Source organism: Oncorhynchus mykiss, chromosome 18 (genome assembly GCF_013265735.2).
Source record: "Oncorhynchus mykiss isolate Arlee chromosome 18, USDA_OmykA_1.1, whole genome shotgun sequence".
NCBI classification, from domain to species: Eukaryota; Metazoa; Chordata; class Actinopteri; order Salmoniformes; family Salmonidae; genus Oncorhynchus; species Oncorhynchus mykiss.
In genome coordinates, this window is record NC_048582.1 from 11,748,688 (window position 1) to 11,765,031 (window position 16,344).

Sequence of the window (16,344 nt, forward strand, 5' to 3'; positions counted from 1 at the left end):
AGCGTCTTTTTCAAGCATCTTCGGGTCTTTGAAAAGCGATATAATAATCCCATAGTTTATTATTAACATTGGTAATATAAAGAGCCTAGAGGTAAGCAGTTTAGAAGCTTAAATGTAGTTTATAAATCTGCAATAAATAGCTGGAACACATTGGTTGAATTTGGAGCGTGACAAATAGTGAGTTTATATATGATTGCATTGTTATTGACTGTTACGGTTATTATTGACAGTGCGGTCATTCGCTGGTATATTGACCAAGGTATTCAGACGATCACAGAAGAGCGAGCATGACTAGACCTTCGCCTCTCCTGAGCCCGTTGGGGGAGTTGCAGCGATAAGACAAGATCGCGATTGGATATCACGAAATTGTGAAGAAAAAGGGGGTCAAATTACAACAACAAAAACAAATCAAAACTAAGAAGAGCATACTTTGTGGCAAAGCCTGCCAGTAGATGGCATAAATCTACCCTGTCTAGTTTCCCTCAATAAAACTTCCTAACTCCCCAAAACTGTAGTTTACTGGCTATTAAAACAACAATAATCAAGTGTTCTTGTAAAAATCTATATGAATACAATTCCACTCCCATCATGTATTTTTATTGACATTATGCTAATAAAATATAAAATAGTTGGGCCTACCATATCTGATTATTTTAACCTTAAACTACATCCATGGCAACTTATGGATATAGACTGCATTGGTAATACATAATACATGCAGCCACATTATTTCATGAGCAGATATGGTTGTAATAACTATAGTGCTCTATTCTGTGTACATGTGTACGGTGGGCGGTGTCGAACCTTGCCGTGAGGGCCGCTACTTATGCTGCGTTCAAGTGCTAGCCGGTACTAGGAAACTCGGAAATGTTCGACTTTCTGACTGGTTGAACGCGGCACGTCTGTAGCTATAAACAATTAGCAAGTCGGACCTTTCCGAGTTTTCTCGTTCCGACGTGCGCGTGAACGCAGAAAAAAATCGTTTCTTTCTTGGTCTTGGGTTGGTGCTCAGAGGGGAGAGAGCGCTTATGGAATTTGTGGTCACATAGCATTTCCTCGGGTAACTCGATGCGCTGGAAGGGGGAAGGCAGAAGATCCCTCCTTGCCGACAACGCATTGAGACTTCCAGAAATCTCTCCTTCTGAAGACGTTAGAAAGAGGAAAATGGCCTCTAAAGTTACAATCGATGGAGTAAGTTTTGTATAGACAGAATATATGGAACCGTTACGTGTAGCCGCCTAGTAAGCAGAGGTTGCACTGTCTACATTAACATAGAAAATGAAATGTATGTCATTTCAGCTGCAGAAACGGAGAAAGGAGGCATTGGACGACTGCCACAATATTTCTTATCATCGGGGAGTTATTTTTTTGTCGCCAGAATGGAATGGTAAATGGTGCATTTTCATGTAAACTTTCAGCAGGATTATAGCACACAAGTTGACAAGTGTTTGTGTTTACTTTATTGAAACAGCCCAGACTGTGCATTTGTCTTTCTGAACAGTTACGTCATAACCTACTGCGGAACTCTTTTCTTCTTCTCAAACAAAGCGTTTTTATGGACAATCACTGATCAGTTATTTCATCTGAAAACTGGACACAACGTCAGAAAGACGGAGGGCTACAGGCAATGCCTCTCTCACTGATCAGTTATTTCATCTGAAAACTGGACACAACGTCAGAAAGACGGAGGGCTACAGGCAATGCCTCTCTCACTGATCAGTTATTTCATCTGAAAACTGGACACAACGTCAGAAAGACGGAGGACTACAGGCAATGCCTCTCTCACTGATCAGTTATTTCATCTGAAAACTGGACACAACGTCAGAAAGACGGAGGACTACAGGCAATGCCTCTCTCACTGATCAGTCATTTCATCTGAAAACTGGACACAACGTCAGAAAGACGGAGGACTACAGGCAATGCCTCTCTCACTGATCTTCTTATACCCATTGTAGGTTTTTCTTTGACACTGCAGAAATGAAACAGACACTGCATCTCTGTGTGTTATGGCTGTTGCTGGTATGGAGCACAGGGGCCTCTGACAGGAGACCCCTCAAAAGGACAATCTTACGACGAACATCCCTCCAGGGGGGGATTTTTAACAGAACACAAAATGTGCTGAACTCTGACAGTATTGCTCCTTCCGCTGGTGGTATAAATGTATCCACTGTGACGAGCCATCGTGACAGAATGCAGAGAGATGAGAAAGCTGAGCCTCCAAGGAGAAGGATGATGCCAAGCAGAAGAATACCCCAACAACCAAAGAAACCCATAAACCAGGTTGGCAGTGGCACATCTCAAGACAACAGTAAACAAGTGACAGGGGAGGCGGTTCAGCCTCAGTCCACACCAGCCCGCACCGTCCCCGGCAGCGCAGGCTCCCTCAACGTCCTGGCCAGCTTCGCAGGGAAGAACCGGGTCCTGGTCATCTCCGCCCCACATGACTCAGACGGTTACTATCGCCTGATGATGACCCTCCTCAAGTCGGACGTCTACTGCCAGATGGCGGAGCGGCACATGCAGATGATAGTGATGTTCCACCAGGAGGGAGAGCGAGGCGGGAAGGTGCGGCGGGTCAACGCCAAGGGACAGGTGACGGAGGAGCCCCTGGACACGGTCCTCATCCCCAGGCTGATGAACTTCCTGAAGCTGGAGGAGGGGAAGTTTGGCATGGTTCTCCTGAGGAAGACTCTCCAGGTGGAGGAGAGGTACCCGTACCCGGTCAGGCTGGAGGCTATGTACGAGGTGATGGACCAGACCCACATGCGCAAGCTGGAGAAGGCCAGGCAGAGGGGCTTCGTGCAGAGGTGCAAGGCGGCCGGTGTTGAGGGCCAGGTGGTTGAGTCTCAGGGCCAGGGGGTATTGACCACGGGGTCAGAGGTCACAGTGAACTCTACAGTGGAGAGGGTGCCAGTGAGGAAAGGGGTGCAGAGACCAGCTCAAGGACCAAAGGCTGTGACAGTTACCACAACCCGACCAACCACAAAACCAACTATGACCACAAAGGCAACCACAATTACAACAAAGCCAACCACAACCACCACAACAAAACCAACAAGAACAAAAAAAAAAAAAACTACAACCACAACAAAACCACCACCAACAACAAAAGCAACCACAACCACCACCAGAAAAACAACCACGACCACAACAAAACCACCACCAACAACAAAAGCAACCACAACCATAACTACAGCAAAGCCAACCACAACCACCACCAGAAAAACAACCACGACCACAACAAAACCAACAACTACTACAACGACCACAAAAGTAACCACCACAACAAAACCAACAACCACAACAAAAACAACCACGACCACCACCACTATAAAACCAACCACCACAACAAAACCAACAACCACAACAAAAACAACCACGACCACCACCACTATAAAACCAACCACCACAACAAAACCAAAAACTACAACAACACGACGAACCACAACCCCCACAACAAAACCAAAAACTACAACAACACGACGAACCACAACCACCACAACACCCACTGTTCCGAAGCCCTTGGACCCCCAGACAACACCGCACTGGGACCTAGAGGTCCCCACCACAGACAAATCCTTCTACATCCTCTCAGAGACCCACAAAAATGGCATAGATGACGTTACAGAGTCCCACAGAGACCAATATGAAGAAGACACAACCGACGATACCAAACATGGCCGACAAGTTGTTACCTCTCCAACTCAGCTCACTAACGACAAACCAACTGAAGGAGGGGAAGAGCTGGGCAGTGAACTTAAGGTTGACTCTGATGCACAGGTGGAAACAGCTTCCCCCAAGAAGAGTAAGGTCAAGCGGCCTGTCAATGCAGAGAGGAAGAAAAAGGCTGATAAATCAGGCAAAAAGAGTAAAACAGACAAGAAAAGGTTGAAGGCTACTAAAGACAGTGATGGAGGCTTCTATCGTGGCAGGAGACCAGGGAAGAAGGCCGCTATTAACCAGGAGAAAGAAGCAGACAACAAGAGGCCCCCCACAAAACAGCCAAACCTCTTAGTATCCTTTTTTGGTCATTTTGAGAAGAGACGACGTCTACTTGTGAGTATTCTGTTGTATTACATAAATGTATTGATTAAATCTGATATGAAGCATGCATATTGGTACACTAGAACAGAATATAACTAAATAGAATGGAATAGAACCGAATAGAACCGAATAGAATAGAACTGAATAGAACAGAACAGAACTGAACAGAATAGATCTGAATAGAATAGAACCGGACAGAATAGACACATGATACAACAGTCAATTTTCTTTCCCTCCCAGGTGATCAGTACTCCAGACGAGGAGAATCCTATGTACACGCAGCAGAGAGATGAGTATCTGGAGCATGTGTGTGAATTGGGCGTCAGAAAAATCTCTCTTATCACCATCTTTGGCTCTCTGACCAATGGCACCATGAAGATGGACCATTACCAGGCTGGTAAGTCAAGTTTTGAACTTTTTGTTGCTAATTTTCAATTCTATTTTACTCTGATGACAGTGTAATACAAGTGTGTGGTTACAGAGAAGGATCAGCCTCTGAAAGGCATGAAAGAAGAGGACTTCACAAACCAGCCCCTCATCAGAGCCTTGAGGAATGAGTTGGGACTGATATTTGACGACTACTATATGGTGCTGACTGACTTTGATATGAAAGTGAAGGTTGGTTGGCCTTGTTTCCCTATAAAGCTTACTGCGGTATAATTACAATGTGTTATTGTATACTGCTACTTAGTATTGTGCATCCTGGATGACCTTCTTATTTTGATGAAAGAGCGTTTAACCTTTCGGTCCTATGTCTGAGTGAAAATCCACCATATCGGTTGAGCGCTTCAATAACTCCATTTTACTGCAGTGAATTGATACAGTATCATCCGTAACACTTTTTCTGACTAAAGATGGGTGATATGGTTTTCTGTCTCCATTCACAGCAAGAATATGAGGTGCCCATCGCCATGACGGCTGTGTTTGACTACATAGACACATTCTCTTCTCGCATCAAGGAGATGGAACAGCAGAAGAGACAAGGAGTGGCGTGTAAGAAGGAAGACAAATCCAAATCTCTGGAGAACTTCCTCTCACGGTACTAGTGGGCTTTTGTTATTATCTAGGACGATGCAATTGCAATATAAGACTGTGTGACTGCAGTTTCAAGTCAACACAACTGACAAATACACTCGCCTAAAACTGACACTGACATCCTGTGTGCTCCTGGTCGAACATGTATGCAAATAAAGAAAGAAATGCATTTGTAACCTTTTTGTTCTTCTGAAATGCTTGTGGAACTTTGTTTGTATATATTTGATGTCATTGTTTGTTCTGTGTTTATATTTCTCTAGGTTCCGCTGGAGACGCAGGCTGTTTGTGATCTCCTCCTCTGACGACGAGGAATGGGCCTATCAGCAGCAGCTCTACGCCCTGACTAGCCAGGCCTGCAATCTGGGTGAGTAGTGATGTCACGCTGTTGTCTCAGGCCTGTACGTTTTGATGATTTCACTGGGGCCCTTAAGTGTTTGTCTTGGCTGCTTCACTCCCATCTGTGGAGATGTTCAGAATGTGTGGCCACACTTTGGTCAACTAGGGTGACAGGTAGCCTAGCAGTTAAAGTGTTGGGCCAGTAAATGAAAGGTTGCTGGTTCGAATACCTGAGCCGACAAGGTAAAAATCTGCCAATGTGCTCTTGAGCAAGGCTCTTAACCCTAATTTACTCCAGGGGTGCTGTACTACTATGGCTGACCCTGTAAAACAACACATTTCACTGCTCCTATCTGGTGTATGTGACAATAAAACATTATCAAAAAATGTTTTGCCTGTTACGTTCAAGAGCAGACATATTTCCTGAATAACTCACCAGCTCACTCAGCTCACTCAGATCCTCAAGCTTATAGAGATAGTGCAGGGAGGGTTACCTCTCAAATACCACTCCTGAAACACACTGTCCTCATCCCTTGTTGTTGTGGAGTCAGCTTGGTCGGACCAGCGTTGGACAGACCTCAGCGTGGGAGCCTCTTGTTTTAGTTTCTGTCTGTAGGCAGGGATCAACAAAATGGAGTCGTGGTCAGCTTTTCCGAAAGGAGGGCGGGGCAGGGCCTTAATATGCGTTGCGGAAGTTAGAGTAACAATGATCCAAGGTTTTTCCACCCCTGGTTGCGCAATCGATATGCTGATAAAATTTTGGGAGTCTTGTTTTCAGATTAGCCTTGTTAAAATCCCCAGCAACAATGAATGCAGCCTCCGGATAAATGGATTCCAGTTTGCAAAGAGTCAAATAAAGTTTGTTCAGAGCCATCGTCGTGCCACTGACACGGCCTGCAACGAAAACATGCGGACTCTCCTTCACTGCAGCCGAGGTGAGTAAGACATTTAAACGTGTTAACCCTCGCAAGGCTGCAGGCCCAGACGGCATCCCCAGCCGCGCCCTCAGAGCATGCGCAGACCAGCTGGCCGGTGTGTTTACGGACATATTCAATCAATCCCTATACCAGTCTGCTGTTCCCACATGCTTCAAGAGGGCCACCATTGTTCCTGTTCCCAAGAAAGCTAAGGTAACTGAGCTAAACGACTACCGCCCCGTAGCACTCACTTCCGTCATCATGAAGTGCTTTGAGAGACTAGTCAAGGACCATATCACCTCCACCCTACCCGACACCCTAGACCCACTCCAATTTGCTTACCGCCCAAATAGGTCCACAGACGATGCAATCTCAACCACACTGCACACTGCCCTAACCCATCTGGACAAGAGGAATACCTATGTGAGAATGCTGTTCATCGACTATAACTCGGCATTCAACACCATAGTACCCTCCAAGCTCGTCATCAAGCTCGAGACCCTGGGTCTCGACCCCGCCCTGTGCAACTGGGTACTGGACTTCCTGACGGGCCGCCCCCAGGTGGTGAGAGTAGGCAACAACATCTCCACCCCGCTGATCCTCAACACTGGGGCCCCCACAAGGGTGCGTTCTGAGCCCTCTCCTGTACTCCCTGTTCACCCACGACTGCGTGGCCACGCACGCCTCCAACTCAATCATCAAGTTTGCGGACGACACAACAGTGGTAGGCTTGATTACCAACAACGACGAGACGGCCTACAGGGAGGAGGTGAGGGCCCTCGGAGTGTGGTGTCAGGAAAATAACCTCACACTCAACGTCAACAAAACTAAGGAGATGATTGTGGACTTCAGGAAACAGCAGAGGGAACACCCCCCTATCCACATCGATGGAACAGTAGTGGAGAGGGTAGCAAGTTTTAAGTTCCTCGGCATACACATCACAGACAAACTGAATTGGTCCACTCACACAGACAGCATCGTGAAGAAGGCGCAGCAGCGCCTCTTCAACCTCAGGAGGCTGAAGAAATTTGGTTTGTCACCAAAAGCACTCACAAACTTCTACAGATGCACAATCGAGAGCATCCTGGCGGGCTGTATCACCGCCTGGTACGGCAACTGCTCCGCCCACAACCGTAAGGCTCTCCAGAGGGTAGTGAGGTCTGCACAACGCATCACCGGGGGCAAACTACCTGCCCTCCAGGACACCTACACCACCCGATGTTACAGGAAGGCCATAAAGATCATCAAGGACATCAACCACCCGAGCCACTGCCTGTTCACCCCGCTATCATCCAGAAGGCGAGGTCAGTACAGGTGCATCAAAGCTGGGACCGAGAGACTGAAAAACAGCTTCTATCTCAAGGCCATCAGACTGTTAAACAGCCACCACTAACATTGAGTGGCTGCTGCCAACACACTGACACTGACTCAACTCCAGCCACTTTAATAATGGGAATTGATGGGAAATTATGTAAATATATCACTAACCACTTTAAACAATGCTACCTTATATAATGTTACTTACCCTACATTATTCATCTCATATGCATACGTATATACTGTACTCTATATCATTGACTGCATCCTTATGTAATACATGTATCACTAGCCACTTTAACTATGCCACTTTGTTTACATACTCACCTCATGTATATACTGCACTCGATACCATCTACTGTATCCTGCCTATCCTGCTCTGTACCATCACTCATTCATATATCCTTATGTACATATTCTTTATCCCCTTACACTGTGTATAAGACAGTAGTTTTGGAATTGTTAGTTAGATTACTTGTTGGTTATTACTGCATTGTCGGAACTAGAAGCACAAGCATTTCGCTATACTCGCATTAACATCTGCTAACCATGTGTATGTGACAAATAACATTTGATTTTGATTTGATTTGATTACTGTCTGTCACTGTTGGTCCAACGAGCCATGCCGTACAAGCATCAGGATATATCTTTTCAGAGTTCAAATGAACTACGAACATAACTATTAACAGAAGATAATCTCATGGGATGTCAACTTATTTGTAGCTTGCAGAGTCTGTCACAATTAGTTTTAACTGTTGTGAAATATGTAACATACTGCATTAGCTATGCAAACAAACAAAAGGGATTTTTTGGCGTTTAGCTGTAACATGCCTGAATTGTTTAGGTTAGAAAATAGACACCACTCTAAAGCTGGGTTACGATAGAGGTCTCTTGAGACTCGCCAAAATGTTTGGTATTTGGTTTTGAGCCTGTTGTAGACAATGTGGTCAACTAACTACTCATGTTGGTCTCGTACTGATGAAAAACTGGGTTCTTAGTTTGGGAGGACAGGCTATTGTTTAGCTGCCAACACAGTCTTTCTGTGGAGGACATTAATAGTACTGGGATGAAAGATTTGCAAATTAGAAACATTTGTAATTTGGGGAAAGGAATCTAGCGGGCACAGTGAAAATAATTAATCAAGACCGTTGAGCTTCAGTTGTATGCATGTCTTTAGTACTTCTACTGGGAAATGTTTCATGGACTCAGTTTGGCCACACTCTTAGACAGAGAGAGAGGTCATTCTGTGTAGTATAATACTGTATCCTCCATTATGTATAGTATAATACTGTACCCTCCATTCTGTGTAGTATAATACTGTACCCTCCATTCTGTGTAGTATTATACTGTACCCTCCATTCTGTGTAGTATTATACTGTACCCTCCATTCTGTGTAGAATAACACTGTACCCTCCATTCTGTGTAGTATAGTACTGTACCCTCCATTCTGTGTAGTATAATACTGTACCCTCCATTCTGTGTAGTATAATACTGTACCCTCCATTCTACTACCCTGTATAGTATTATACTGTACCCTCCATTCTGTGTAGTATAATACTGTACCCTCCATTCTGTGTAGTATAATACTGTACCCTCCATTCTGTATAGTATTATACTGTACCCTCCATTCTGTGTAGTATAATACTGTACCCTCCATTCTACTTCCCTGAATAGTATTATTTGGGCTCCTTAGTGGCGCAGCGGTTTAAAGTTCTGCATCTCGAGGCGTCACTACAGACACTGGTTCAATTCCAGGCTGTATCACAACCGGCCGTGATTGGGAGTCCCATAGGGCGGCACATAATTGGCCCAGTGTCGTCCGGGTTTGGCCGGGGGTTGGCTGTCATTGTAAATAAGAATTTGTTCTGAGCTGACTTGCCTAGTTAAATTAAAACCACTGCTTATACCTGTATCCATACCTTCACATGTACTAGATATCTTTGGGAAGGCGCTAGGCCTTTGTTTGAAAGGGGTTTGATATTAGGCGTAAGAGGTGCAGTGGTGTAATGTGAAATTACGTGTTTTCACCTGACTCTACTCAGGCCTGCGCCACTTGTCTGTGCTGAAGCTGATTGGAAAGGACATGGAGGATATGGGCGGGACCCTTGAGCTATACCCAATCAACGGTAAGAAACAGTTACTGTTACCATATTGGTGGGAAAATCCTGAGCTTATTTAACCGAAGATTTGATTTAGGTTTAAGTCTTCTTCTTCCATTCTTCTTCTAAACATTGTTGTTCTTAATGTATGAAATCAATTCAAGTTAACCCCTCAACCCTGCCTGTGTCACAGGGACTGCCACTGTGGAACGTGAGGACGTTTCTCCCTCTCTGGTGCAGGACATCAGGAACTACTTCCAGATCAGCCCAGAGTACTTCTCTATGCTGCTGGTGGGGAAAGACGGCAACGTCAAGTCCTGGTACCCGTCTCCCATGTGGTCCATGTCCATCATATATGACCTGGTTGACTCCATGCAGCTCCGCAGACAGGAGATGGCTATCCAGCAGTCCCTTGGCATGCGCTGTCCTGAGGATGAGTATGGGGGCTACGGTCATGACAGAGACCCGGATGGTTACCACCGTGGATATGGTTACTAAAGGATTGAGAATAGGATGTTCCCCTTAGGATGTGTTCGATTTTCTATTGAGGCCTGGTTGTGGCCTTCTCCCATGAACTATATGAAGCCATTGTATGAATGGCATTTCATGAAAGCTTTTTTTTTGCATTTTGATAACTGTGACGTTGTTTTATAAGAATGGACTTTTCTAAAATAGATTATGAAAATGTAGCATACTTTTTCTTCCATATATTTTTGAATGTGATTTGTTTCACAGGGAGAATGGAGATTTCAGATTAAAAACATTTGGCAATTGCCTTTTATGTTGTGCATATATTTGTTATCTTGTATGGAGATATACCGGTAACTGCCCAAATAAAGGAAACACTTGAGTGAATGAGGGATACAAAGTGTATTGAAAGCAGGTGCTTCCACACAGGTGTGGTTCCTGAGTTAATTAAGCAATTAACATCCCATCATGCTTACAGTCATCAATCAGATGTCACAAATTGCTTATACAGAAACTCAGCCTAAAGCCCCAAAAAGCAGGCAATGCAGATGTGGAAGCCCGGTGGCTAGGAAAAACTCCCTAGAAAGGCAGGAACCTAGGAAGAAACCTAGTGCGAAGCCGGGCTCTGAGGGGTGGCCAGTCCCCTTCTGGCTGGAGATTATAAGAGTACAATTAAGGCCAGATCGTTCTTCAACCCCCACCCACTTTGCCAAAGCAGAGCCCCCACACCACCAGAGAGATAACAACAGACCACCAAATATAGCCCACGAAGATCTCCCCCAGTAATAGGGTGAGAGGCTTAGAATCCAGTGGAGAGAGGGGTGCCAGCCAGTCAGAGACAGCAAGGGGCTTTCCTCACTCCAGAGCCTTTCCGTTCACCTTCACACTCCTGGGCCAGACTACACTCAATCACAGGACCTACTGAAGAGATGAGTCTTCAGTAAAGACTTAAAGGTTGAGACCGAGTCTGCATCTTTCACATGGATCGGCAGACCATCCCATAAAAATGGAGCTCTATAGGAGCTGTTTGCTTAGAAATTCTAGGGACAATAAGGAGGCCTGCGTCTTGTGACTGTACATGTAGGCTTGTACCGCAGGATCAAATCGGAGAGATAGGTAGGAGCAAGTCTATGTAATGCTTTGTAGGTTAGCAGGAAAACCTTGAAATCAGCCCAAGCCTTAACAGAGACCAGCACTGGAGTAATATGATCAAGTGTTTTGGTTCTAGTCAAGATTCTAGAAGACGTATTTATTTTGTTCTTTATCCAGGTAGCCGGAGAGTAGAGCATTTCAGTAGTCTAATCTTGAAGTAACAAAAGCATGGATTAGCTGTTCTTTATGATTTTTTTGACAAAATGTTTTGCAATGATAGAAAGATGGAAAAAAAGCCATTTTAAAATATTGTTGATAAGGGTCCAGAGTAATGCAGAGGTCCTTCACAGTTTTATTTTAGATGACTGTACAACCACTGAGATGAATTGTCAGATCAAACAGCAGATCTCTTTGTTTCTTTGGACCTAGATCCAGCATCACTGTTTTGTCTGAGTTTAAAAGTAAAACAATGAATCAAAAATAATAATAAAATAATGAATTAAAATAATGAATCATCTACTTCCTTATGTCTGAAACACAGGCTTCCAGGGTATGCAATTTTGGGGCTTCACCATGTTTCATTGAAATGTACAGCTGTGTGTCGTCTGCATAGCAGTGACAGTTGACATTGTGTTTCCAAATGACATCACCAAGAGGTAGCATAGTGAAAATAATAGTGGTCCTAAATTTGAACCTTGAGGAATACCGAAGCTTAACATTGATTTGTCAGAGGACAAACCGTCCACAGAGACTAACTGATATCTTTCCGACAGATAAGATCTAAACCAGGCATGAACTTGTCCGCGTAGACCAATTTGGGTTTCCAATCTCTCCAAAAGAATGTGGTGATTGATGGTATCAAAAGCAGCACTAAAGTCTAGGGACACGAGGACAGACACAGAGCCTTGGTCTGACGCCATTAACATGTAATTTACCACCTTCACAAGTGTGGTCTCAGTACTTGGATAGGGTCTAAAACCAGATTGGAGCGTTTCGTATACATTATTTGTCATCAGGAAGAAAGTGAGTTGATGAGAAACAGCTTTTTTCCTAAATAATTGAGAGGAATGGGAGATTCGATATAGGCCAATAATTATTTCCATTTTCCAGGTCAAGGTTTGGCTTTTTCAGGAGAGGCTTTATTACTTCCACTTTTAGTGAGTTTGGTTCAAATCAGGAGGATAGGGAGCCATTTATTATGTTCAACATAGGAAGGTGAAGCACAGGAAGTAGCTCTTTCTGTAGTTTAGTTGGAATAGGGTCCATTAGACAGCTGGAAGGTTTGGAGGCCATGACTATTTTCTTGAACGTGTGGAGATATACAGGATAAAAACACTTGAGTGTCTCCATTGATCCGAGGTCCTGGCAGTTCTGTGCAGACTCATTATAACTGAGTTTTGGAGAAATACGCATATTCAAACAGGAGTCTGTAATTTGCTTTTTAATGATCATGATCTTTTCATCAAAGAAGTTAATGAATTCATCACTGCTGAAGTAAAGGCCATCCTCACTTGGGGAATGCTGCTTTTTAGTTAGCTTTGCAACAGTATCAGAAATCTATTTTGAATCGTGTTTTATTCTCCTCAGGTTGTGAAGGTAGGTTGAACGAGCAGCATTGTAGGCTTTTTCATATTGCACAGTACCGTCTTTCAAAGCTCGTTGGAAGACTCCCAATTTGGTGGAGATTTGGTCACTCGTGTAACCAGGAGGAGAGGCCTCATTTAACCCAGTATATTCATCAGTCTTGAGCCATGTTTCAGTCAGGCCAATCACATAAAGTTTATGATCAGTTATTAGTTAATTGCCTATGACTGCCTTGGAAGTGAGGGATCTAACATTAAGTAGTCCTATTTTGAGATATGAGCACAGGCACCTTAATTGGGGAGAAGGGGCTCATAGTAATGGCTATGAGCCCGGAATGGAGAAAATGGAATGGTATCGAGCACATAAAACACATTTCCATGTGTTTGATACCATTCCAGCCATTAATATGAGCCGTTGTGGAGTATTATCACAATATCTTTCAATAATAACAGGAATGGAGGAGGTCTTTATTCCAGTGAGATTGCTAATGCGAACAAAGCCATGTTTAGTTTTGCCATACCTAGATCGAGGCACAGTCAGGGTCTGAATGGGAAAAACTGAGCTGACTACACTAAGCTGACTACACCGCATGAAGAGGAATAAACAGACTCCCCCCATCGCGACGTCCCCAAAGGCTAACTCTCTAGCCCTTGCTATCTCCTTGCTTGCAAATTCGGCCTGCTAACTGCTAGCTTGTTTAGCCCGGTCCGCTAACTGCTACCGTGTTTAGCACCGTCTGCTAACTGTTAGCTTGTTAGCACAGGCCTGCTAACCATCTGAATCGCCGCGTCCCAAACACTCACTGAACCCATATTTACTTTCTATCCCTTTTCGATTTTTAATTTGTTTATACCTTCCGGTAACCTGCCTCACCCAATGTGATACGGAACCGCTATTATCTTTACATTTTTAGAACACACTCAAGAACCTTCAGAAGCTAACCAGCTAACTGGCTACAAGCTATTTAGTCATTGTTAGTTTTCTAACCTGGATAACACTCGCCAGTCCAGCTTCCCTGCCCCATCCACCGCTGCCCCTTGGACACTGATCACTTGGCTACATAGCTGATGCAGGCTGGACTGTCCATTAATTCACGGTAATCCATTCTGCTTGTTTATGTTTTATCTGTCGGCCCCAGCCGCACTTAGGCTCTGTGTGTAGTTAATCCGACCCTCTCTGCCTAATCTATCGCCATTCTACCTGCTGTTGTTGTGCTAGCTGATTAGCTGTTGTTGTCTCACCTACTGTTTTAGCTAGCTCTCCCAATTCAACACCTGTGATTACTGTATGCCTTGCTGTATGTCTCTCTCAAATGTCAATATGCCTTGTATACTGTTGTGCAGGTTAGTTATCATTGTTTTAGTTTACAATGGAGCCCCTAGTTCCACTCTTTATACCCCTGATACCTCCTTTGTCCCACCCCCCACACATGCGGTGACCTCACCCATTACAACCAGCATGTCCAGAGATACAACCTCTCTCATCATCACCCAGTGCCTGGGCTTACCTCCGCTGTACCCGCACCCCACCATACCCCTGTTTGCGCATTATGCCCTGAATATATTCTACCATGCCCAGAAACCTGCTCCTCTTATTCTCTGTCCCCAACGCCCTAGGCGACCAGTTTTGATAGCCTTCAGCCGCACCCTCATACTACTCCTTCTCTGTTCCGCGGGTGATGTGGAGGTAAACCCAGGCCCTGCATGTCCCCAGGCACCCTCATTTGTTGACTTCTGTGATCGAAAAAGCCTTGGTTTCATGCATGTCAACATCAGAAGCCTCCTCCCTAAGTGTGTCTTACTCACTGCTCTAGCACACTCTGCTAACCCTGATGTCCTTGCCGTGTCTGAATCCTGGCTCAGGAAGGCCACCAAAAATTCTGAGATTTCCATACCCAACTATAACATCTTCCGTCAAGATAGAACTGCCAAAGGGGGAGGAGTTGCAGTCTACTGCAGAGATAGCCTGCAAAGTAATGTCATACTCTCCAGGTCCATACCCAAACAGTTCGAACTACTAATTTTGAAAATTACTCTCTCCAGAAATAAGTCTCTCACTGTTGCCGCCTGCTACCGACCCCCCTCAGCTCCCAGCTGTGCCCTGGACACCATTTGTGAATTGATCGCCCCCCATCTAGCTTCAGAGTTTGTTCTGTTAGGTGACCTAAACTGGGATATGCTTAACACCCCGGCAGTCCTACAATCTAAGCTAGATGCCCTCAATCTCACTCAAATCATCAAGGAACCCACCAGGTACAACCCTAACTCTGTAAACAAGGGCACCCTCATTGACGTCATCCTGACCAACTGGCCCTCCAAATACACCTCCGCTGTCTACAACCAGGATCTCAGCGATCACTGCCTCATTGCCTGTATCCGCTACGGAGCCGCAGTCAAACGACCACCCCTCATCACTGTCAAACGCTCCCTAAAACACTTCTGTGAGCAGGCCTTTCTAATCGACCTGGCCCGGGTATCCTGGAAGGACATTGACCTCATCCCGTCAGTTGAGGATGCCTGGTCTTTCTTTAAAAGTAACTTCCTCACCATTTTAGATAAGCATGCTCCGTTCAAAAAATGCAGAACTAAGAACAGATATAGCCCCTGGTTCACTCCAGACCTGACTGCCCTCGACCAGCACAAAAACATCCTGTGGCGGACTGCGCTAACATCGAATAGTCCCCGCGATATGCAACTGTTCAGGGAAGTCAGGAACCAATACACACAGTCAGTCAGGAAAGCTAAAGCCAACTTCTTCAGGCAGAAGTTTGCATCCTGTAGCTCCAACTCCAAAAAGTTCTGGGACACTGTGAAGTCCATGGAGAACAAGAGCACCTCCTCCCAGCTGCCCACTGCACTGAGACTAGGTAACATGGTCACCACCGATAAATCCATGATTATCGAAAACTTCAACAAGCATTTCTCAACGGCTGGCCATGCCTTCCGCCTGGCTACTCCAACCTCGGACAACAGCTCCCCCCCCCCCGCAGCTACTCGCCCAAGCCTCTCCAGGTTCTCCTTTACCCAAATCCAGATAGCAGATGTCTGGCTAGACTCTAAACTCTCCTTCCAGACCCATATCAAACATCTCCAATCGAAAATCAAATCAAGAGTCGGCTTTCTATTCCGCAACAAAGCCTCCTTCACTCACGCCGCCAAACTTACCCTAGTAAAACTGACTATCCTACCGATCCTCGACTTCGGCGACGTCATCTACAAAATTGCTTCCAACACTCTACTCAGCAAACTGGATGCAGTTTATCACAGTGCCATCCGTTTTGTCACTAAAGCACCTTATACCACCCACCACTGCGACTTGTATGCTCTAGTCGGCTGGCCCTCGCTACATATTCGTCGCCAGACCCACTGGCTCCAGGTCATCTACAAGTCCATGCTAGGTAAAGCTCCGCCTTATCTCAGTTCACTGGTTACGATGGCAACACCCATCCGTAG

General features: G+C 45.1%; 1 protein-coding gene across 1 annotated transcript; it reads left to right on the forward strand.

Moving 5' to 3' along the window:
* Positions 1-1,041: 1,041 nt before the first annotated feature.
* Positions 1,042-10,601, forward strand: LOC110495615 (coiled-coil domain-containing protein 80). Its single transcript, XM_036951409.1, has 8 exons — positions 1,042-3,343; positions 3,452-4,056; positions 4,285-4,441; positions 4,526-4,662; positions 4,932-5,083; positions 5,340-5,443; positions 9,692-9,775; positions 9,942-10,601. Exons 1-8 carry the CDS (start codon positions 1,978-1,980, stop codon positions 10,244-10,246), a joined length of 2,910 nt encoding a protein of 969 aa, XP_036807304.1. The 5' UTR covers positions 1,042-1,977; the 3' UTR covers positions 10,247-10,601.
* Positions 10,602-16,344: the final 5,743 nt, after the last annotated feature.